Below are 25,126 nucleotides of genomic sequence, written 5' to 3' on the forward strand. Positions count from 1 at the left end.
ATCAGCCAATCACCGATCTTACTATAGAGCGGACTAGATGGGGAATTTATTACCAGGGATTAGAGCCAATGGTCAGGGTGCCTACATCCCATGTGACCAGAAGTGAGGAGGGACGAGAGTAAACAGGCGCAGCCCTTCCTCCACCCGTCAACGTCACTGTACATTCCCAAGAGGTAATAAGTAATAAGGAGTAATAAGTTCCCCATCTAGTGTGCTCTATAGTAAGATCGGTGATTGGCTGATATGAATGCAGCATTGTGACTGGCTGCTAAACAGGGAAGGTTGGGTATATAAAGATCTAGTGAGAGATGTGTTATTGTCAGGTTGTCATTAACATTGTTTCTTTATGACAATACTGAATAAACAGAAGACTTGAGCAAATGACAAGACGGTGCCGGCTATCTTGCTGAATAAATAAAACATTATATAATAAAAAGAGAGGTAACTGCTTACCTCTCCAGAAGATATAGACACCAGTTCAACTGTACAAAAAAGTTTTTATTCAAAAAGCAATCTGACAACGCGTTTCACAGGCCTGTGAAACGCGTTGTCAGATTGCTTTTTGAATAAAAACTACTAAAATAGAACACACGTTGGGCGCCTCCATCCTACCCCTTAACCGTAAATGCCCGGCTAAGTTCATACGATTTGACAATGCTGGGTCAACTATGTGGATTTGCATGATGTACTGTATACACGCGCTTATAAGCCGACCCGCGTATATAAGCCGAGGTACCCACTTTTCCCTCAGAAACCAGAAAAAAGTGATTGACTTGCATATAAGCCCCCTACCCAGTATAGCCCCCTCCACAGTAGTCTGATGTGCCCCAAAGATGATACAGCTGTGTTTTATGACACCATTGATATGAGAGACAGTGATTGCCACACAGGAAGAATCCCCGATCATTGCACAGCTGACACCCTGCTTGCACACGCCGATTAACAAGCCAGGGGACACAGGTAGTCTTGAGCAGTGCACTCTACACACCATGTTGCAGAGGGTGGGGGGGCACAAACACAGCAGGGAGCCAGCTGGCAAGAGCAGGATCACTAGTGCACGATCCTTACGCTCTTCTGCCAGTAACAAAACCTGCTCCACCATCTGTTCTGCTCCACTGACTCGCATATAAGCCGAGGCAGTAACTTTTGAGCACATTTTTAGTGCTGAAAAATTAGGCTTATACACGAGTATATACAGTAAGCGAGCATGGACACTAAACAGGGCGAACCATGGGATACATGGCAGCCCTTAAAGGGAAGGTTCAGGGAGGGGGGGGGGGGGGGGAAATAAAAATCCATATGCACTTACCTGGGGCTTCCTCCAGCCCATGGCAGGCAGGAGGTGCCCTCGCTGCTTCTCCACAGGCTCCCGGTGGCCGACCCGACCTGGCCAGGCCGGCTGCCAGGCCTGCATCCCACACGGGCGCACTAACGTTATCGGACGTCCTCCGGGCTGTACTGCGCAGGCGCAGAACTACTGCCCCTGCGCAGTACAGCCCAGAGGACGTCCGATGACGTCAGCGCGCCCCCGTGAGGCGCAGATTGGAGTGCAGAAGAGCCCGACCTGGCAGTCGGGCCTTGCCAGGTCGGGTCGGCCACCGGCACCACCGGGAGCCTGTGGAGCGGCGGCGAGGGCACCTCCTGCCTGGCATGGGCTGGATGAAGCCCCAGGTAAGTGGATAAGGATTTTTATTTTTTTTCCCCCCTCCCTGAACCTTCCCGTTAAGACCCTGCTGTTTAGTGAGCAGGTTAGGTCAGTTAGGCCTTTTACTGCTATTAAACTAATGCACAAGTTTCATTTCAGTATTTAGTTATAGTGTTAAGTAAGTTATGTAATTTGGTGTTTTTGGGTGCTGCCTATGATCCCATGTCCTCAGCATAAGCGTTTCTTAGCTTCATGGCACAGGTTTTGTAGAAGGTGGTTGAATAGGAAGAGCAGTGCCTCGCTGTAAAAGGTGGCCTTTGACACAATGGATTGGTGCTCTGAACCAATGGAAGGGAGGGTAGGGGGGATGGGGACAGGTTGTTATGTACTGTTGTATGCCTTTAAAAATACTCAATAAAATTCAACTTTAAATGACACTTTACCTAAGCTGTAACTAACTGTAGGGCATAAAATCAATTCTTTATTTTTAGTTGGTAAACAAGTAATAAGGATGCTAACCAGGCAATCCAAAAGTAAAATCACTACTACTTTTCTAGTTGATAAATGATCATTCCCCAGTTTACCTGACTTTTATTTGGTACACACAAAATTTGGTACGAACAAAGGAAGTTGCACGGCATGCTGGGTTGTCCTTTTTTGCTTCTCTACTTCCCCTCAGACTTAACTAATGCAGCCTGATTGGCTGAAGCCTCTTTCCCTCCTGTTTTCCCCTCTCACACCTCTGTTCCTCTCTGATTGGCCAATATTTCTCATGGAAAGACAATGCACTTTCTATAGTGAAGGGTGGGCAAATCAGGCAAAGGAGAGTAAGGGAGGAAATGACATCAGGATTGGCTTCAAAATAGCCACACTTAAAATGGGAAATGCTAATAAGGATTTTGTCTTTTTTTTTACTGTAGAAAAATCACTAAAAATCAAAATGTGAACAGTGCAATACATATGTTATGTAAGTAGAGCAAGTATTCATCTACTCTGAGATAGTATGGCTGACAGCTCCTCTTTAAAGGGAACCTGAAGTGAGAGGGTTATGGAGGATGAGGAAATAAATATGGCAGCCTCCATATGTCTCTCACCTCGGATTAAAGATGGGTCTGTTTATCTCTCTACAGGTTTTCTTTAATGCTGATTACAGTCTGATGACTCAGGCAGTGACACTCACTAGAATGATCCCGGCTTGAGCTGTGGCATATTGCATAAGGATCCACTCATAGCTGTTGGGCCCCCACATGCCGAGGCGGTCCCCCTTCTTCAGGCCCAGCGCCAGGAGCCCCGCAGCAAGAGTCTCCACCTGGGGATGAGAAGCAAGAAGATAATGTTTCAATCTACAGCAGTGTTTCCTAACATGGATGAGGTCTTATTTCTGGGAGCTACAATGCTGCATCTATTGGGTGGGGCCAACACACCGAGGAGAGGCACCCAAGAGTATGAAATATTTAAAAAAATTAAAAAGTGAGGTGGCTTACCTCATACAAGAATTCACTTACGGATGGTACAGTAAGAAAAAGAATTTATTGAGCACTAGGAAACGCGTTTCATGAGATTCAACTGAAATCATCAGGCCATTCACTGTGCCGGGTGAAGATTAGCATCTAGCGACGGACGCCTCTAGCATTGGGTGAGGTGTATTTATCTGCCTCCTGCCACATTTATATAACTCCGGCATATTAAGGTGGCCATACATCAAGCGACTTGGAGATCTATCGACCATTTGATTATTATAATCGGATTGGATAAAAATCGGTGCCGGCAAGAGCATGCTCGATCGACGATGCTACCAATTTTGGGCCAAAATTGGTTGCATGTATCGATCACACACAGACACCTGAGGAAGGGCTCTGCCTGAAACATGTCGTGTGTGTACCTCTACATGCTTCTCAATACAGTCATTTACTGAAGCCATTTGTGTGCCTTCTCCATTTGTGTGATTTGTACTACGGTTGTGCAGTAGTGGTGAACCTGCAGGAGGTGGGCACCGGCACGAGGGTCTAGCCATAGGCCTACAAGGTGGGTGACGTGTGAACACTTGAGCTGTGTGTACTCAGTGCCCCCTACTGGCTGTACTGTCTGGTGTATATACTCACCTGAATACTACGAATACTATGAACAGATTGTGTAAGGAAACTTTTAGGCCTGGGACCCAATGGAGCTACTGGATATCGCAACGATTTCTGAAAGCACTATGGATCGGGGAAATCGCTATCGCGGCTATTGAGTCACCTGCACTACCTTACATTTGCCTAGCATTTTTGGAATAACTGGGGATTCCAAAGTGCGGTCCCAGGCCTTATGCAGCATTTACTAAAGTGGTAAAATTGGGCAAACATTAGCTAATCAAAATTGGAGACGTATCCACACACCTTCGATTTTGATTGGACAATGATTAGCCAATTTTGCCACCTCCATGTAGTATGAGGGCCAGCAGATTTTGAATAACATGAACAGATTGTGTAGGTAAACATGGAGGTGGTAAAATTGGTCAAAGATTGGCCAATCAAAAGTGAAACCATAGCTCCTCTGTCAGTTGCAACCAATCTGGTTACTCTTCGCTGACCTAAAGGTGGGTCCAGACATTCAATCTTTATTGGCCAATTTTACCACTTCCATGCTTACCTACACAATTCGTTCAGTATTCAAAATCTGACATCATGCTTCCTGGAAGTGTTAAAATTGACCAATCAAGATTAAAATTGTGTACGCACTTTAACTCATCATGAGTATGATTTTTATTCTCCAGCATAAATAAACTTTAGTGACTGTTTTGCATGAGAATCACAGCAGATCAGCAGTCACATAAATACTCAAACCATGAGCAAATCCCTCCTCCCCACCACATGGTAAGGTAACATGGAGTTTATCTCCGCCTGTCCTATACTGTATCTGTATGATTTCATGCAGCACACTGCTGCCACATGATTGGCTGAGATAAGAAGGTGTTCCCTGTAAAGCTGAGCTCAGTGGATATATGTGGTCTGTCTGCTCTGCCCCCTACTGATTTTTACAAAATGATAGAAGTGGTTTCGCTCTTTACCTACTTCTTTGCTTAGCTGCTGGAAGGTCTTCCGTATGTTGCTTTTCACCTCGACGATGGCTTCTTGGTGTGGGATGCGCTGGGTGGTCTCCTGCAGACACTGGTGCACAGTCTTATAGGTTAGCCGTAGGTCGCTGGTCCCATAGACGTGACTTATTGAGGTGATGGGTTTCTGGGGAGGCGTTTCTGACAGAAGGACGCTGTGGTATGGAAGATAACATGGCAGCGAGTGACACATACACGGGATTTGCTTTCACAAGACAGGTGCCCATTAACAGTAACATTTTTAGTAGCCGACGGTATTTTCGATCAGATAGTATTGTACAAAAACAGAGAGCTTGGTAGGCCTAACCGATCCTAAATGATCACATCATGGATCGTTTCCATAAAGGATGCCCGGGGTGACATGCGACATGATAGACGTGTGTATATACAGTGCCTAGCACACAAATTACTATGCTGTGTTCCTTTTTTTCTTTCTCTGCCTGAAAGAGTTAAAGATCAGGTATGTAAGTGGCTGACTCAGTCCTGACTCAGACAGGAAGTGACTACAGTGTGACCCTCACTGACAGAAATTCCAACTATAAAACACTTTCCTAGCAGAAAATGGCTTCTGAGAGCAAGAAAAATGTAAAAAGGGGAATTTCTTCTCAGTGAGGGTCACACTGTAGTCAAAGATTTCTGTAGCCGCGGCTGAAGGGGAGAGGCCTACCGCGGCTGAAGGGGAGAGGCAGGGCTGAAGGGGAGAGGAGCAAATGGTGTCTCCTCCCCCTCCAGGCTCTGTTACACAGCCTTGTGGCCACGCCTCCCCAGGTCTTGTGCTTCTTCTGCGACCTGCTAGCAAGGTCGGTCGCTTGGCAAGAGGAGGAGAGTGAGGAAACTGAGCGAAGGGGGATTTACTGTGCACGGAGGCTTTAAGGTGGGAACAGATTTTTGTGGTGGTGGTCGGCGGGAGGGGAAGATTCTGTCATTAATATTGGCTATGATGGGGGTGAGGGATACGATTAAGAAGCCATTTCCTGGGGGGGGGGGGGGGGGGGGAAGGATTCTGTGACCGTGGGCTGCCTAACCTTGCTGGGATGGGGAGGAGGATCTTATGACAGAGTGCGGGGGAGAAGGTTTCTGCAACTATTTTCTAGGCTTTGGGGGGTTTGGGGTCTCTGTGACTGCTTATGCATGCTGCGCGTGTGGGTGGGGGAGGGGGGGGTTATGGTAGATCTTGTGGCCTCGGCAGCTTTTAAAGTAGCTCGCGACCCGAAAAAGTGTGGGCATCCCTGTGCTAGAGCTTTTTTTTGTATTGAAAGGGTATATAGAGTAGTGTTATCTGTATGCAAATGAGGCAGTTGAACAGCAAGTCAAATGCAGCCATGGCTCTCTTGGAGAGTAAACAGAAGAAAATTACGTTTATCGGGGTGAGCAAACCCTGATGAAAGCACAAGTTTAAATTTTCGTTATTTCTTTTTGTTGGCAGCTGAGTGAATCGGATTGTAGGTCACACTGAATTGGCTGTTGTGCAGACTTCAAAGTTGAAGACTGAAAACAGAAATGGAACTGCAGTGTGGTCCTACATACTATGACTGTGAACATGAGGTTTTCAAATTGAAATCTATTAATAATCTATATCCAGTGGGGGGCAGGAATAGATCACTCTCTGATCAGTTATATTTCACTTTTGGCCATCTACTAGTGTATGGGTATGTATTATTATGCTCAGCACTCTTTAACCCTTTTCCAATGACTAATTTCACATATTTGTATCAATATACTATGTATGCTCACACTGTATTATCTGAGTAAAAGGTTTGTTTGAAGGACATCAAACATTATACAGACCGAAAACTCAATGTCTTTTCTTATTTGTATTAGATCTAAGGTCACCACCCCCTGCACCTGTGCCACAGACTAAGCTCTTCAATTATGTAAAAACTGTTCTATTTGGTTGGCATCACTTGTACTGAGGCTTATGGTCCGATATATACTGTTTACTTCAACCAATAAACACTCTAAATGCTGCTGGACTGAGTATCTCTCCAAACGTCCATCTTGAGAACTACTACACATCCATGAATTATTTCATGAGTTTATTTTCAGTTAAAGAGAATCTGTACTCTCAAATTCTTACAGTAAAAAAGCATACCATTCTATTCATTATGTTCTCCTGGGCAGGGACAATTCTAGGGGGGGGGGCAGACTGGTCTCTTGCCCCAGACGCAGTTTGTTGAATTCTTAAAAAGGCGGCAAAATTTGGATGGGGAATGGCAGTTTAGGTGCCAAAACTTGACCTTTAGGCGCCAAAACTGGATGGGGAATGGCAGTTTAGGTGCCAAAACCTGACCTTTAGGCACCAAAACTGGATGGGGAATGGCAGTTTAGGCGCCAAAACCTGACCTTGCCCCAGGCACAACTTGGTCTAGATCCGTCCCTGCTCCTGGGCCCCTCTTTGCCATTTCCGCAGCTCCCCGACATGGCTGCTAACCAGGAAGTGATGTATGTATGTATATATATATATATATATATATATATATATATATATATATATATATATTGTTACAGTATACTACAAGTTTTTATTACATAGTGAATTATCTGCAGCTCCACAGAGCTCTGTCTGTGAGTAGTAAACAAAGCACACAGAGGCGGCAGGGGGGCATGGAGGGGGCTTGATAACTTCTCTCTATCACAGCAGAGGCAGCACATTCCTCCCTGGCTCGACAAAGCTTGACAAAGAAAAGAAGATTAGCTATATTACAGAGACAGTGCAACTAGAAAAGGCTGCAGTAATCCAGACCACATTATAACAGGTATAGGAACTCGCTTTAACACTTTGAATCCATGTTCCAAAGCCTCCTTCTATCACATAAGGAGGAACCTCTCATTTCTCAAGTGACCTGTGGGAATGATTTTCTCACATAGTCCCCATGGTAACGCTTGTTTACTTCTATAGGTTTCAAATTTAAAAACGGTCCCACTTCTTATGTAGTCAAATCAAATTTGTGGTGATCCCGGTGTCCAACATTGGCTCACAGTGATCACTGGGTCAGGAGCCAATTAAAAAAAAAATCGGTTCCTGACTGGCTCATGGAGCTCTGCTTTCATAGCTACGGCAGAGAGAATGAGCTTCAGCGCCAGGAGAGTGGCGCGAAAGGCGAGAGCAATGGGTCCGTGCGGCCTGATGACAGTGAGCCCTGTTTTTTGTACCAGCAGGCTCTGGTCCTTAACTATTTCTGCCACTGGGACATGAGCCTCATATCCGCAGCGGCAGCTGCTACTGCCGCAGGGACGCGCTAGTCACGTCCCTGCAGTTTGAAGGGCTGTGCATGCGATCGTGCAGGCAGATGCTCGCGATCACGATGTTGCCAGTAACATGGAGGACAGAAGTCCCCTGAGCCAATCCATACATGTCCGTAGAGAATAAACACTGTTTTTTCTACCTTCCGCCCTCTGATTTCCGCCGCCGATTGTTACATTTATGAATGGGAACAAAGTTCTCCGTGACCGCAGGCATCCACTGATGCCTGCATCCAGTGGCGGCACCCCCTGGCATGAACTGACTTCAGGCGTCTAAGAGACGACGAGTCAGTTCACAGCAGCAGCACGGAGCAGCAGGCAGGGCTACGGTAAGATGGCCGCCCGAAGCCTTGCTCTGCAGACTTGGAGTCTGCAGTGCAGGGCTTCGGGCGCCCATTCTCCCGTAGCCCTGCTCGCCGGATGCAGGCTGCTGCAGGAAGGAAGAGGATCGTGGGAGCTGAGCTGCGCGCCACAAGGAGGTCGGAAGAGGAGGAGGTCGAAACAGGAGGTTTTCTGACTAGGTGAGTAAATGGGTTTTTCTTTTTCAGGTGGTGCTGTTGATTGGGGTCAGATCTGATAAAGATTGTGCATATTGGAGTCAGAACTGCTGAGCATTGTGCATATTGGGGTCAGATCTGCTGAGCATTGTGCATATTGGGGTCAGAACTGTTGAGCATTGTGCATATTGGGGTCAGATCTGCTGTGCATTGTGCATATTGGGGTCAGCACTGCTGAGGATTGTGCATATGGGGGTCATATCTGATAACGGTTGTGCATATTGGGGTCATATCTGATAACGGTTGTGCATATTGGGGTCATATCTGATAGCGGCCGGTTGTGCATATTGGGGTCATATCTGATAACGGTTGTGCATATTGGGGTCGTATCTGATAACGGTTGTGCATATTGGGGTCATATCTGATAACGGTTGTGCATATTGGGGTCATATCTGATAACGGTTGTGCATATTGGGGTCATATCTGAAACGGTTGTGCATATTGGGGACATATCTGAAACGGTTGTGCATATTGGGGACATATCTGATAACGGTTGTGCATATTGGGGTCATTTCTGATATCAGATATGACCCCAATATGCACAATTGTTATCAGAAATGACCCCAATATGCACAACCGTTATCAGATATGACCCCAATATGCACAACCGTTATCAGATTTGACCCCAATATGCACAATTGTTATCAGAAATGACCCCAATATGCACAACCGTTATCAGATATGACCCCAATATGCACAACCGTTTCAGATATGACCCCAATATGCACAACCGTTATCAGATATGACCCCAATATGCACAACCGTTATCAGATACGACCCCAATATGCACAACCGTTATCAGATATGACCCCAATATGCACAACCGCTATCAGATATGACCCCAATATGCACAACCGTTATCAGATATGACCCCAATATGCACAACCGTTATCAGATATGACCCCAATATGCACAATCGTTATCAGATATGACCCCAATATGCACAATCGGTATCAGATATGACCCCAATATGCACAACTGTTATCAGATATGACCCCAATATGCACAACCGTTATCAGATATGACCCCAATATGCACAACCGTTATCAGATATGACCCCAATATGCACAACCGTTATCAGATATGACCCCAATATGCACAACCGTTATCAGATATGACCCCAATATGCACAATTGTTAACGGTTGTGCATATTGGGGTCATATCTGATAACGGTTGTGCATATTGGGGTCATATCTGATAACGGTTGTGCATATTGGGGTCATATCTGATAACAGTTGTGCATATTGGGGTCATATCTGATACCGATTGTGCATATTGGGGTCATATCTGATAACGATTGTGCATATTGGGGTCATATCTGATAACGATTGTGCATATTGGGGTCATATCTGATAACGATTGTGCATATTGGGGTCATTGAACGTGTTTTTTGTTGAAATCTGCTCACATTACGTGTATTTTCGTTCAAATCTGCTCACATTACGTGTATTTTCTTGAGAAAACCTGCGCAATTATGTGAATTTTCTGGGGAATGGGTCACCAAAATTTGGGCCCTCTGTCTTTGCGTTGCACTTTTAAAGGGAATCTGAGGTGAGAATAATATTGAGGCTGCCATATTTATCTCCTTTTAATTAATACCAGCTGCCTGGCTGCCGTGTTGGTCCTCTGCCTCTAATTCTTTCAACCATAGACCCTGAACAAGCATGCAGCAGGTCAGGGGTTTCTGACAATATTGTCAGAACTGACAAAATTAGCTGCATGCTTGTTTCTGGTGTAATTCAGTTCACTACTGCAGCCAATAGATCAGCAGGGCTGCCAGGCAACTAGAATTGTTTAAAAGGAAATAAATATGGCAGCCACCATATCACTCTCACCCTGGGTTCACTTTAAATTACAGTTAGCCCCGCCCTCATCCGGTCATGGCCACGCCGCCGCAGGTTGTAGCCACACCCATTTTTCGTCAGCTCCCCCGGAAATTGGTCCAGCACCTGCATAGCACCCCCTAAAAAAATTCCTGGAGCCGCGACTCCCTGCATCACTTCCCTAGTGACAATGTAGCAACTATAAGGAATGTACCTGTGGGGCCTGATTCTGCCAAGACTCGGGCTGGGTCTGTCGTTTCCAGGTCACGGCACTTGTTCCCCGCTGATGACACTGCCGGTGGCTCACAGGCCGCACTTCCTGATAGGCAGAGGGCGGTGATCAGCTGACTCCATTCAGCTGACAGAGCGTCGTCAGCTGGTCATTCAGCTGACACCTAGGCAGGGCCTTGCCGTGTGATTGGTTGTGTGGAGAGTGGCTGGCCACTGGATTGGATGCTGTTCTGTATTTAAACCTGCAGAGTGCTCCCTGTCATCGCTCGTGATAAGCATAGCTTTGGCTAGTTGTTGGGTGCGCACTGTGATCGTTATTGATATTCTGAAGTTTGACCTCGGCTTGGGTTTGACTATTCCGTTGTGTTTAACATCTGCTTGATTCCTGGATAACCCTTTGCCTGCCGCCTGGACCGACCTCCGCTAGTTACTGGACATCCCTTACTTGCCGCCTGGACCGACCTTGGACTGTTATCAGATGTTCTTTGTATGCCACTGGAACTGAACCATAAGTATCAAGTCTACTTTCCTTATCAGTCAACTAACAGTGTGCATATAGTCTCGAATAACCTGTCATATATCATCTGGGACTTCTGTTATCTGTCGCATAACTTTACATACAGACTAAAAGGAACTGTGTCATACTTGCATCAATTATCACCTGTTGCTAAATACTGCATGCAAGTCTGCTTGGACTATTTCATAACTCTGATCAAATAACTACTGCTGTTGAATAGCTTTGCATGAAAATTTGTTTTACCTGAACTGACATGGGAGACCAGGGTTCGAATCCTGGCTAGGGACAGTACCTATTTAGTAAGGAGTTCAAGGCAAGACTCCCTAACACTGCAGGGTGGCCTCTTGAGTCTTGAGCACATCCCAGTGGCTGCAGCTCTTGAGCACCTTGAGTCCGACAGGAGAAAATTGCTATACAAATGTTTGGATTATTATTATTATTATTAACTGTGTATGTGATACTGCTGAACTGTGTTACTAGCCTCAGTAGTGGCTGCTGGTGGTATATCTGCCTTCTATGTCAGCTTGTATGGCCTGCTCACCTAAGTCCTAATTAGGGCCAGCTAGTGGTATGCCAGGCAGGGACAGTGTAGGTGTCAGTTAGTGGTGTGCCAGGTAGGGATAGCTAGGTGAAGAGCGAGACGTATAGCCTGGGACATGCATGCTGACTCCGGAAATTATACCACCAAGCCTTACAGCGACACATTACTTCCTATTGCGTACTTACTGTACGCTAATAGGAAGTACTCAGCGGGGACATCTTGTGGCCAAATAGTAAAATTACACCTAGTGACTTTAGGGAATTTTTTTTTTAATATGTATGTCAAGAGGGCATATTATTATTAAATTATGGGCTAACAAGTAGTGATGGATGTAAAACTAAAAAAAATGCACCATTATTTCAAAATAAAATATTGTCACCATACATTATACTAGGGATATAATTTTAACATCGCAATAACCAGTACAAATGGCCAAATAAAATGTGTGGATTTTAATTATGGTAGCATGTATTATTTTATAACTATACTGGCTGAAAACTGAGAAATAATAAATTTTTTCAATTTTTTCTTATTATTCCCATTATAATGCATTTAGAATAAAATATTTTTTTGCATAATTGGTGGCAGAAAAAACAAGGTATAGATCATTTTGTTGTGATAAGTAGCGATAACGTTATTGGGGAATGAAAGGAGGGAGCGCTGAAATGTGAAAACTCCTCTTGTCCATAAGATGAAAAATACCCGCGGGCTGAAATGGTTAAAGGGAACCTAAACTGAGAGGGATATGGATGTTTTCTGTTAAACAATACCAGTTGCTTGGCTGTCCTGCTGATCTCCTTGGCTGCAGTAGTGGCTGAATCACACACCTGAAACAAACATGCAGCTAATCCAGTCTGACTTCAGTCAGACCACCTAATCTGCATGCTTGTTGAGGGGCGGTGGATAAAAGTATTAGAGACACGGTCAGCAGGAGAGTCAGGCAACTGGTATTATTTTAAGGCCTCTTTCACAGTGTGACGTTGAAGTCGCACGTTAAAACAATATTTAACGCAGAAAAATGCACTGCAATGAAAAATCAATGCCCCAATCACAGTGCACACGTTGCGTTGGTGTCTAACGCTGCAGTGTAAGTACTGCATGCAGTGCGTTATATACGGTATTAGCTGCGTTAGACTGTTTGCACATGCTCAGTAATGACTGTATGAGACATACTTTTCATTGCCTGTAGTTTCTACTGTATATGCTGTATGCGTTGGTAACGCTACATTGCGACTTTTTGGCTGTGTTGCGTTGTATGTTTGCGGTGCGACTTTAACGTCGCACCAAAACGCAATGTCCCACTGTGAAAGAGGTGTAAAAGGAAAAATCCATATCCTTCTCAGTTTAATTCATATCCTTCTCAATTTAGGTTCCCTTTAAGGGCCTGTTTCCACTAAACGCAGATTGGATGCAAATTTGATGCTGAATGGATGCAGAAAAACTGACTCCAATGAATGCCTATGGGAAAATCTGCATCAGAAAAATCGCGTTTAGTGGATACAGGTCCTTAGGCATTCATTGGAGTCAGTTTTTCTGCATCCATTCTGCATCCAATCTGGGTGAAGTGGAAACAGGCCTAAGGGGCCAGAGACTGCTGATACTGAAGTGGTTAAAGAGGAACTGATTTACATTCTGAAATGTATCACTGGTGGCGACATCTTTAGTTCTGCCAAGTGATCTGTATGAAATATTCATTTACAGAGTGTTCTACACACACAGGGGGGTATTGCTTGTTTGGCGGTTGGCAACAGCCCATATCTCGCACAGTGCGATGAAGTTCACAGACAGCAAACTGTCAGGACCTTGGTCAAGACATCACACTGTGGGAGGGTGTTATGTTACCTGTCCTCGGATCCTCGCGCGCATCCCCAGTATTATACAGGATCTTCTCAAAAAATTAGCATATTGTGATAAAGTTCATTATTTTCTGTAATGTACTGATAAACATTAGACTTTCATATATTTTAGATTCAAATACACACAACTGAAGTAATTCAAGCCTTTTATTGTTTTAATATTGATGATTTTGGCATACAGCTCATAAAAACCCAAATTTCCTATCTCAAAAAATTTGCATATTTCATCCGACCAATAAAAAAAAATTGTTTTCAAAACAAAAAAAGTCAACCTTCAAATAATTATGTTCAGTTATGCATTCAATACTTGGTCGGAAATCCTTTTGCAGAAATGACTGCTTCAATGCGGCGTGGCATGAAGGCAATCAGCCTGTGGCACTGCTTAGGTGTTATGGAGGCCCAGGATGCTTCGATAGCGGCCTTAAGCTCATCCAGAGTGTTGGGTCGTGCCATGCCCGTTTCTAGGGCCGTTCGGGGTGGGCCCTGGGCGCTGTTGGGAGGGGGGCGCTGTAATGGAGGGGGGAGCCGGAGCAGCGGGGAGGGCAGCCCAACCTCTCCCTCCCTCCCTCTCCCGGGCCGCCCTCCGTGCTCCCCCCTCAGATGCATAGTGAGCAGTCAGGAAGCGCTGTATACAACATACCTCCCTGGCTCCAAGCGCCGCTCTCTCGCCGCCGGTCTTCTCCTATCTGCCTACACGCTGATACACACGCTGCTTCCGGCTAAACAGGAAGCAGCGTGTGTATAAGTGTGTATACAGAGAGGAGACCGGCGGCGAGAGAGCGGCGCTTAGAGCCAGGGAGGTATGTTGTATACAGCGCTTCCTGACTGCTCACTATGCATCTGAGGGGGGAGCACGGAGGGCGGCCCGAGAGAGGGAGGGAGGGCTGCCCTCCCCGCGGCTTTGGCTCCCCCCTCCATTATGGGGGACAGCTACCTATCTAACCTATCCTGGGGGGCACCTACCTAATCTAACCTACGCTGGGGGCAGCTACCTAATCTAACCTACGCTGGGGGGCACCTACCTATCTAACCTATACTGGGGGGCACCTACCTAATCTAACCTACGCTTGGGGACAGCTACCTAATCTAACCTACACTGGGGGGCAGCTACCTAATCTAACCTACACTGGGGGGCAGCTACCTATCTAACCTATACTGGGGGGGGGCAGCTACCTAATCTAACCTATACTGGGGGGCATCTACCTAATCTAACCTACACTGGGGCCAGCTACCTATCTAACCTACACTGGGGGGCAGGTACCTATCTAACCTATACTGGGGGGCAGCTACCTAATCTAACCTATACTGGGGGGCAGCTACCTATCTAACCTATACTGGGGGGCACCTACCTAACTTATACTGGGGGGGCAGCTACCTAATCTAACCTATACTGGGGGGCACCTACCTATCTAACCTATACTGGAGGGGCAGCTACCTAATCTAACCTATACTGGGGGGCACCTGTCTAATCTAGCCTATACTGGGGGGGGGGGCAGCTACCTAATCTAACTTATACAGGGGGGCACCTACCTATCTAACCTATACTGAGGGGCACCTACCTATCTAACATATAGTGGGGGGCAGCTACCTATCAACCTATACTGGGGGGGCAGCTACTTATCTAACCTATACTAGGGGCACCTACCTACCTAGCTAGCCTATACAGGTAGCAACTATACTGGCTACCTATATTGGAGACACCTACCTAAATAACCTATACTGGGGGCACCTACCTATCTAACCTATGCTGGGGGCAACTATTCTGGCTACCTATATTAGAGGCACCCACCTAGCTAACCTGTATTGGGGCACCTACCTATCTAACTTATACCGGGGGCGCCTGCCTATCTAACCTATACTGGGGGCAACTATACTGGCTACCTATACTGGAGGCACCTACCTGGCTAACCTATAGCGGGGCTACTATACTGTCTCACCTATGCCTGGCTTCCTATACTGGGGGACCTGGCTAACCTATACTGCGGGCACCCATACCTTGCTTGGCGGGGGGGGGCGCAATTTTCACACCCTCGCCCTGGGTGCGTTTTAGCCTAGAAACTGCACTGGGTCTTGCGTCTCTCAACTTTCTCTTCACAATATCCCACAGATTCTCTATGGGGTTCAGGTCAGGAGAGTTGGCAGGCCAATTGAGCACAGTAATACCATGGTCAGTAAACCATTTACCAGTGGTTTTGCCACTGGGAACAGGTGCCAGGTCGTGCTGAAAAATAAAATCTTCATCTCCATAAAGCTTTTCAGCAGATGGAAGCATACTTCATGCTTCCATCTGCTGAAAAGCTTTATAGCTCCAAAATCTCCTGATAGCTAGCTGCATTGACCCTGCCCCTGATAAAACAGAGTGGACCAACACAAGCAGCTGACATGGCACTCCAGACCATCACTGACTGTGGGTACTTGACACTGGACTTCAGGCATTTCCCTCTCCCCAGTCTTCCTCCAGACTCTGGCACCTTGATTTCCGAATGACATGTAAAAGTTGCTTTCATCCGAAAAAAGTACTTTGGACCACTGACCAACAGTCCAGTGCTGCTTCTCTGTAGCCCAGGTCAGGCGCTTCTGCCACTGTTTCTGGTTCAAAAGTGGGTTCATGCTTCCATCTGCTGAAAAGCTTTATGGAGATGAAGATTTCATTTTTCAGCACGATCTGGCACCTGCTCACAGTGCCAAAACCATTGGTAAATGGTCTACTGACCATGGTATTACTGTGCTCAATTGGCCTGCCAACTCTCCTGACCTGAACCCCATAGAGAATCTGTGGGATATTGTGAAGAGAAAGTTGAGAGACGCAAGACCCAACACTCTGGATGAGCTTAAGGCCGCTATCAAAGCATCCTGGGCCTCCATAACACCTGAGCAGTGCCACAGGCTGATTGCCTCCATGCCACGCCGCATTGAAGCAGTCATTTCTGCAAAAGGATTCCCGACCAAGTACTGAGTGCATAACTGAACATAATTATTTGAAGGTTGACTTTTTTTGTTTTGAAAACAATTTTCTTTTATTGGTCGGATGAAATATGCAAATTTTTTGAGATAGGAAATTTGGGTTTTCATGAGCTGTATCCCAAAATCATCAATATTAACCACTTAAGCCCAACTGGACGAGATTTCTCGTCCAGTTGGGCTGCGCGCACTCCCGCGGGCGCGCCCCCGCTACTGGCCGCTAGCCCACCGATCAGTGAAAGGGATTATAAATCCCTTTCGCTGATCGGACCCCCCCGGAGAAAAGCCGACAGCGTCTCTTCAGACGCTGCGGCTTTTCTGAGCTCTGGTCTCCTTTCTTCTGCCTGGGAGCGAGATCGATCGCTCCCAGGACTTTTTGATTCTGGCCATCTTGTGGCCAAATAGCAAATTACACCCCAAAAAAAAAAAAAAGTTTTAAGACTAAACCTATAAATATATTAAAAAAAAACCTGTTTACCTCCCACACCAAAAAATACCCACATACAAGTTTAAATTAAAAAAAAAAAAAATTACAATAATAATAATAAAAAAAAAACATAAATAGTTACCTAAGGGTCTGAACTTTTTAAATATTCATGTCAAAGGAGTATATCAATATGATTTAATAAATTATGGGCTTCTAAACAGTGATGGACGCAAAACGGAAAAAATGCACCTTTATTTCCAAATAAAATATTGTCGCCATACATTGTGATAGGGACATAATTTTAACGGTGAAATACCCGGGGCATATGGGCAAATACAATACGTGAGTTTTAATTATGGAGGCATGTATTATTTTAAAACTATAATGGCTGAAAACTGAGAAATAATGAATTTTTTCCATTTTTTTCTTATTCTTCCTGTTAAAATGCATTTACAGTAAAGTGGCTCTTAGCAAAATGTACCCCCCACAGAAAGCCTAATTGGTGGCGGAAAAAACAAGATATAGGTCAAATAATTGTGATGAGTAGTGATAAAGTTATTGGCAAATGAATGGGGGGTGAAAGTTGCTCGGATGTAAAAAAATGTCAACCCTTCGGGCTTAAGTGGTTAACACAATAAAAGGCTTGAACTACTTCAGTTGTGTGTATTTGAATCTAAAATATATGAAAGTCTAATGTTTATCAGTACATTACAGAAAATAATGAACTTTATCATAATATGCTAATTTTTTGAGAAGATCCTGTACAGGAAGTTGCTGAGGGTGCCACTATGCGTCTGCGTAAACGCACATGCGAGAAAATTAGGTGCTAGTTTATTATTTTGCATTTAAAGAAGCTGCTGACAGCCATTCATTGCTGTCACTTCTATCCAGCTTTGTGCTAGCTTGCTAGAGCTATTGTTGACTGTTGATTACCTGTTCCTGACCTGGCCTTGTCTGTGACTACGCTGATCTGATTACCCATTGCCGATTTATCCTGTTATTGGCTTATGGACCTGTTTTGCCTGTCTAGGAATTCAAAGATGGAGCTGGCACACTGTCAAGTTCTGGGGGCTTGATGTTGTGACAAGGCAGTGTCACTGTTCAATCACAAGGTAGTAGAGTACATCAGCACACCAGTCGTAGTTAGAATGCAATGCACATTTTATTGTGCACTATTCCACATAAAGATCCGACAATTGTTTCTGGGGCCGCGCAGGGTCCCCCTTTCTCAAGGCATGTGGCATGCCTTGTTCTGTCTGCCTCCAGTGGGGCGATCCTGGGGGCCGCAACCTGGTGACTATTAGGCAGCAAAGTAGTCCGTTGCCCACTAGGGGTAGCGGCCCATCATCCCTTGCAGGGTGCGCAGGTGAAGACCAGTAGTCACTTAGGGGGACATTTATCAAGAGTGTCTGAGACAAAATATTAGTAGGTTTTTAGAAATCCGTGCAGAACGGTCTCAGACATCCTAAGAAATCACTAAATAGTGCAGCTTCCTTCTTAAACTGTTAGGAATAGGAGTTAGGAAGGTGTCTCAGACAGTGCAGTGTGTGAGGGAAATTACTGTTGCTGAGGTAACCAACACATCTTCTGTCAGCAGGCTCTGAGTGAGGGGGGAGGAGCCCTTCACAAATCACATCTAGACTACACTGCTGCACTATCTGGAGAACTGCTATGAAGCACTACTTAATCTGCAGCAGTTTAGGGATGGATTTGCACTTTTCTTAACTGTAGTGCAGCTCTAGAAACTGATGCTAAACTGCCGCTATTACATAGGATTTGAGAAGGTTCTTATTATCATGCAGAACTGTTCTTTCTGCTGGTTAGAACAGTTTAAGAAGAAAAAACTGTCGGTAATGCTTTGATAAATCTAGCCCTACTCTGCGTCCTAGGAGAGCCCACGCTAACTGGTTTCAGGGTCAACAGCTCATCTGTCCGCTCAACGTAACAGACTAATTTCACCGCAATATCAGCCACACAGACCTCCCTGATGATCTATTCGAGAAAAGGAAGAGATTTCTCATGGGAAAGAAGGTATCAGCTCCTGATTGGGATGAAGTTCAATCCTTGGTTAAAGTTTCTCTTTATATGCACAGTAATGCACTGCAATAGTAAGTCTATGAGACACTCAGGGCCAGATTTATCAAGAGTGTCTGAGACAAAATATTGGTAGGTTTTTAGAAATCCGTGCAGAACTGTCTCCAGACATCCTAAGAAATCATTAGATAGTGCAGATTCCTTCTAAAACTGTTGTAGAATAGGTGGCGCTAGGAAGGTCTCTCAGACAGTGCAGTGTGTGAGGGGAATTGCTGTTGCTGAGGTAACCAACACACCTGCTGTATTGATAGCAGCAGGCTCTGAGTAGGAACTCATTAGGTGGGAGGAGCCCTTCACAAATCATGTCTAGCCTGCACTTTGCAATCATGTCTAGCCTGCAGTTCTACACCTGTAGAACTGCTAATAAGCACTTCTTAATCTGCGCCAGTTTAGGGATAGATTTGCACTTTTCTTAACTGCAGTGCAGCTCTAGAAATTAATGCTAAACTGCCACTATTACCTAGGATTTAAGAAGGTTCTTATTATCATGCATTGTATACAATGGTCAGAGGCGCCAAAAGTATAAAATTAGATTAAATGAGCTTAAAAACCAACTTAATTGGCAAAAATGGAGGAAGTGGTGGTCTTACCTCCCTCAAGCAGACACGACAACGACTGCGATTCAGACAGTCAAACACATGAAGAAACTCCCAAAAAATTGCAACGCGCTTCGCAGGCTCAATCCCGCTTCATCAGGCAATACAGGGAGGAGTATCAAGCGATCTGCACAAGGATTCAAGTTCGGCGCTTAACTTGAATCCTTGTGCAATTTTTTGGACGTTACTAATAAATGTGCTTGACTGTCTGAATCGCAGTCATTGTCGTGTCTGCTTGAGGGAGGTAAGACCACCACTTCCTCCTTCATTTTTGCCAATTAAGTTGGTTTTTAAGCTCATTTAATCTAATTTTATACTTTTGGCGCCTCTGTTCATTGTATACAATTTTGAGTCCACCCTTGGTGGAGGGTTGCTACCCTTTTTTCCTGTCTACAGAGAGCGACTTCTTAATCCTGAGTGGGGTCAGGACAATCTCCCCACCTGCCTTTACAGTGGTTACCTGCTGGTGACACTGACTTGTGAGTATCTAGCAACTATTGGGGCTCTTGGTGTTCCCTGTTTTTATCTTATTATCATGCAGAACTGTTTTTACTGTTGGTTATAACAGATTAAGAAGAAAAAACTGTCGGTAATGCGTTGATAAATTTCCCCTTCAAAAGGCATCCGGTGCAATGCGATACAACTGACTCCTGTATCCCAACGCGGAGCATGTTGTGCATTCTCATAAATCATGTGTTAAAGAGGCACTGAAGCAAAAAAAAAATTATGATATTAAGATTTGTATGTGTAGCACAGCTAAGAAATAAAACATTAAGATCAGATACATCAGTGTAATTGTTTCCAGTACAGGAAGAGTTAAGAAACTCCAGTTGTTATCTCTATGCAAAAAAGCCATTAATCTCTACGACTTTCAAAGTCGTGGAGAGGGCTGTCTTCTGACTTTTATTATCTCAACTGTAAGTGAACAGTTTTCTTTTTATCTGCCAGAGGAGAGGTCATTAGTTCACAGACTGCTCTGAAAGAATCATTTTGAATGCAGAGTGTTGTGTAATCTGCACATATTAGAGAATGATGCAATGTTAGAAAACACACTATATACCTGAAAATAAAAATATGAGAATATTTTCTTTGCTGCTAATCTTCTAGTAATTATTCATAGTACATAACCAATTCATTATATCATATTTTTTTTTTCGCTTCAGTGTCTCTTTAACCTCCCTGGCGTTCAACTTCCCCAGGATTTCTGTGCAAAAAGTGTTGAAATGCATTTCAAATCATTTTCAAGCATTTTTTTTGTACTTGCTTCTTTTTAATATTTACTTGAGGTTTTGGCAAATTGATTAAAAATAAATAAAAAAACAAAAACCTTTGAGATCACATGTACATACTGTAAGTATGCATAGCCTTTGCTCAATGCTTTGTTGTTGCACCTTTGGCAGCTCTCTAAACACTTTCCAGACTTCCTGGATGAAAACCTGCTCCAGAGCGCTCTTAAAGGGCTCGTGCACACTAGGGGCGTTTTCGGCCTTTTTTCAAGTGCAGGCGATTTTTAAAATCGCCCACAAAACGCTTGTGCAATGATTCTCTATGAGAAGGTTCATCTCAGCGTGGTTTGTGCGCTGTGCGTTCAGCAAAGCGCTGCCTGTACCATTTTTGGGGCATTTTTGCTATAATGGAAGATATAGGAAGAGCGCGAAATGCTCACACTTTATGCGGCGAATGCATTCGTGGTTTTTAGAATAAATACATTGTATTGATTCTTTTCCGGGTCAAAGAGTTCACTACCTGACTTGCGTCAGGGAGTGAATCTCAAAACCGCTTTGGCAAAGGGCTTAAAAAAGCGATTTTACCATTAAAGCAGTGCGTGTCGGGAGAGGGAAAAAACGCAAAACGCAAAACGCACAAAAACGCAAAACGCTTGCATTTACGGTTTTAGGTGTGAATGAGGCCGCACTCAGTAAAGAGACTCTGAGTCTTTCTGCTGTTTTTTACTTACCCAGGGCTTCCTCCAGCCCCATAAGCATGGAAGTGTCCCTCGTCGTCCTCCTCAGTGCTTCCGTTCAGCTGCAATCTTCCCCGGTAAGCGGCTCAGGGATGTCAGCGGCAGACCTTCTGCACCCACGCAGTAGAGCGGACCCGACGGAGATAGGCTATTTTCGCCTATCTCCGTGCGGAGAGCCGCAACAGCACCCCTGCTGGAGCCAAGAAAGGTAAATAAATCAGCGCTTGTCAGGCTTGTCGAGGGAGGATTCCGGGAAACTTTGGGGGAGCCAGCGCTGGACTGCCTGCAGCTACAGGGATGGGGGAAGCCTCATTGGGACCCTGAGGCTTCCCCCTCTCGAGGTGAGTATCCCCCAGGGGAACTTTTTTTGTTACAGGTTCTCTTTAAGGGGCTAGAGACCGCTGGTACTGAAGTGGATAAAGAACGCTCAATTTCGGACAACGTGGTTATCACGGAAGTTAATGTAAAAAAACAAGGGATGATTGTTGGTGTAAGAACAGCTGCTGCTACCGTAGCATCTCTGAAACTATGACTCTTTCAGGATTGTCTCGCCCAACAGTATCTCGGGTGTTAAGAGAGTGGAAGTTGAGAAAAAACTATTCTGGTCGAAAAAGGCTGGTGAACTAGAGAGGTGAAAGGCGAGTAGCACTCATAGTCCGCAGCTAGTGATGGGCTCATGAGTAGTTACTTACCCGAATTCGTGATTCAAATAAGGCTTAATTGCCTCAGCTGTATGTATGGGAGACGGGGGTTAATTACCCAGAATTCCGTCATCTTCTATGCATCCCTAACTTCTTGCACGTGCCCTATGGGATGCGTTGCAAGACTCAATACCGCGCACTTCCTCTTTCAAGCCGGAAGGAGGAAGTGTGTGAGTCTTGCAACGCGTCCCATAGGATGTGTGCAAGACGTTTGGGATGCATAGAAGACGACAGACTTATGGGTAAGTAACCCCCTCTCTCCCAGGCCCCACAGCCTCGTTTGAATCACGAATTCGAGTAGGTAACTACTCATGAGCCCATCACTATCCGCAGCAACAGAAGGGCAACAGCACAGCTGAATTCAATGCAGGTGCATCACAAAGCATATTTTTAACGCACAACAAGACGGACGTTGCAAAGGATGGACTTTAGCAGCAGGAGGAGACCATCAAGAGTGCCTTTGGTATCACAGAAAATAGGAAAAGACACCTGTTGCGAGCCCAGGAATGACAGAATTGGTCACTTGAGGACTGGAAAAAAAAGTAGCCTGGTCCTATGAAAGGTTTAACCTGCTTCCATGGCCAGCTCAGTCCCCTAACCTCAATTCTGAGCATATGTGGGACAAAGGGCTGTTGAGTCGGAGTTAAAGAAAACCAGAGATCATAAGGTACACAGAACGGATACTTACCCGGGGCTTCCTCCAGCTCCATAAACACACGAGTCTCTCGTCGTCCTCCCGCGGTCTGCCATTCAGCCACAATCAGCCTTGGTAATTGCTTCAGTCGTGTTAGTCTGAGTCTTCTGCTCATGCACGGGAGGTACGCGGATGCGCAGAAGACACAGACTGGACCCGACTGAAGTAATTACTGGGGCTGATCGCGGCTAAACGGCAGGAGCCAAAGCTACAACCTTGCTTAGGGCCTCATCTCAATCCATCTCTGTTAAAATCTAAACTAAAAGCTAAACTGGAACTGGGGGTATCCCGAGCTCCCCTGTCCTAAAAGCCCCCTTACTAAAACACTAAGAAAAACGAAAGTTTGCTTTCTTAAAACAGAAAGAATTTGCGATAATTCAGGTTGGAGTGAGCTTGAGATGTCTCCCAGTGCATCACTGTTGAATATATGCAATTGAACCATTGTTACCCTTAGAAGCTAAACACACCTCCAGAACCGCTGGTTTCTTAGTATTTTAGTAAGGGGGCTTTTAGGACCATTGTAGCCCTTCACACACTCCAATGAGTTCTGGGTCACCATGAGCTTGCTGGTTAGTCTGTATCTTACAGCTGATACAAATCCTAAAATACATTTGCACAGTTTCTACTTCCTGATTCATGAAAGCTGACATACAGTATTGTTTACAGCCTGTGCTTTCAAATGGGCTTAACTGCTTATCTGCCATAGGCAGTCATGTGACACATGGGGGAGATCAAATTACAACTAGTGATTAGACACAAATGAGGGGGAAATACACAGGCAAAACTCTTTAAATACATACAGGTTGCATTTGTGTCGTTTTCCTTGTGTCCTGTGCAAGAGTTCAGGTCCACTTTAACCTCTTCTGGATTACGGTAATTGAAATCTGCACTTTATGGCTGCTTATTCCTGCCAGAGTGTAGATTTCAATTACCGCGGCACATGGATTCACTGAAGCTCACTCGCCCTGCTGTCGCTATGACAGCAGAGCTCCGTGAGCCAGATCTCATTAGCTCACATCCATCACAGGGTCAGGAGCCAATAAAATAGTCTCCTGACCGGCTCACAGAGCTCTGCTGTCATACCGACGGCAGAGTGAGTGAGCTTCAGCGACGGGAGAGTGGCGTAATCGGCGGTAGATCCGTGCGGCGTGATGTTGGTAGGCCAAGTTTTTCATACCATAAGGGGCCAGAGAGACTGCCGGTGCCCACTCGCTGGGCTGTGGGCTTGGTCCTTGCTTCGCTCGGACAACTTTTTATTCTAACTCTACTATGTCCACTTGGATAGTGGACATTGCACACCAGGACCGAGGCTACTAACTCGGGTTGCAAGGTTTAAGCTGCTGATGGGCATTATGGGGTTAATTTGTGGCATGCATGACTTTGCATATGCTCACTAGCATTTGTATGCTATTTTGATGGCGTATGATAAAATGTTGGAACACCTGTACCGAAGTGATTAAAGGGGTTCTCCAGTACCTATAAAAAGCTAAAACTGACACTTACCTGGGGCTTCTATCAGCCCCCCTGCAGCTGTCAAGTCATGCGCCGTCCTCCTCCGATGCTCCGTTCCCCGCCGCTGGTAAACTGCTAATTATTTGTCTAACTAGGCGAATAGAACTGCAGCTGCGTGTCCGCACGCGTGCTTGCTCCCGCGCGTCATTGGGAGCTTACTGCGCAGGCACAGTAAGAAGTGTTCTTGTACTGCGCCTGCGCAGTAAGCTCCCGATGACGTGTGCGTCCACGGCCGCGCAGCCACAGTTCTATTCGTCTACTTAGACAAATAATTAGCAGATTACAGGCGGCAGGGGAACGGAGCATCGGAGGAGGACGTCGCGGGACATCACAGCTGCAGAGGGCCGATAGAAGCCCCAGGTAAGTGTCCGTTTTAGTTTTTTTTATAGGTACTGGAGAACCCCTTTTAAGCTGCATCACTCTAAAATGGTACATGCTGCAAGATTTCAATTCTCTAAAGATTGAACCGTTGCTGTGGGAACACTCTTATAGGATGAAACTGCACTAGTGTTTTGCTGATCAAACAGTGCAATTGTCCTCAGTGCAAACCAGGCCCTATGTTTTTTGCAATCTCAAAGTAAACGTTTGCTTTGTGCAGTGTACAAAGGCGATAGATAATACTGAATGTTTAATGCTAGGTACACACGATACGATATTTATGGCAGATTTA

The 25,126-nt window shown here is 45.3% G+C and overlaps 1 protein-coding gene across 1 annotated transcript in view; it reads right to left on the reverse strand.

The window, feature by feature from the left end:
* The window catches only part of LOC137541636 (medium-chain acyl-CoA ligase ACSF2, mitochondrial-like), a 132,506-nt gene that overhangs the window by 106,813 nt on the left and 567 nt on the right, over nucleotides 1-25,126 (reverse strand). The window contains exons 2-3 of the mRNA XM_068263039.1: nucleotides 4,699-4,894; nucleotides 2,826-2,954 (exon numbers count right to left, since the gene is read on the reverse strand). Of these exons, the coding sequence (XP_068119140.1) occupies nucleotides 2,826-2,954; nucleotides 4,699-4,894 (325 nt within the window). The remainder of the gene's footprint in view (nucleotides 1-2,825; nucleotides 2,955-4,698; nucleotides 4,895-25,126) is intronic.

The sequence above is a fragment of the Hyperolius riggenbachi genome, chromosome 12, assembly GCF_040937935.1.
Source record: "Hyperolius riggenbachi isolate aHypRig1 chromosome 12, aHypRig1.pri, whole genome shotgun sequence".
NCBI classification, from domain to species: Eukaryota; Metazoa; Chordata; class Amphibia; order Anura; family Hyperoliidae; genus Hyperolius; species Hyperolius riggenbachi.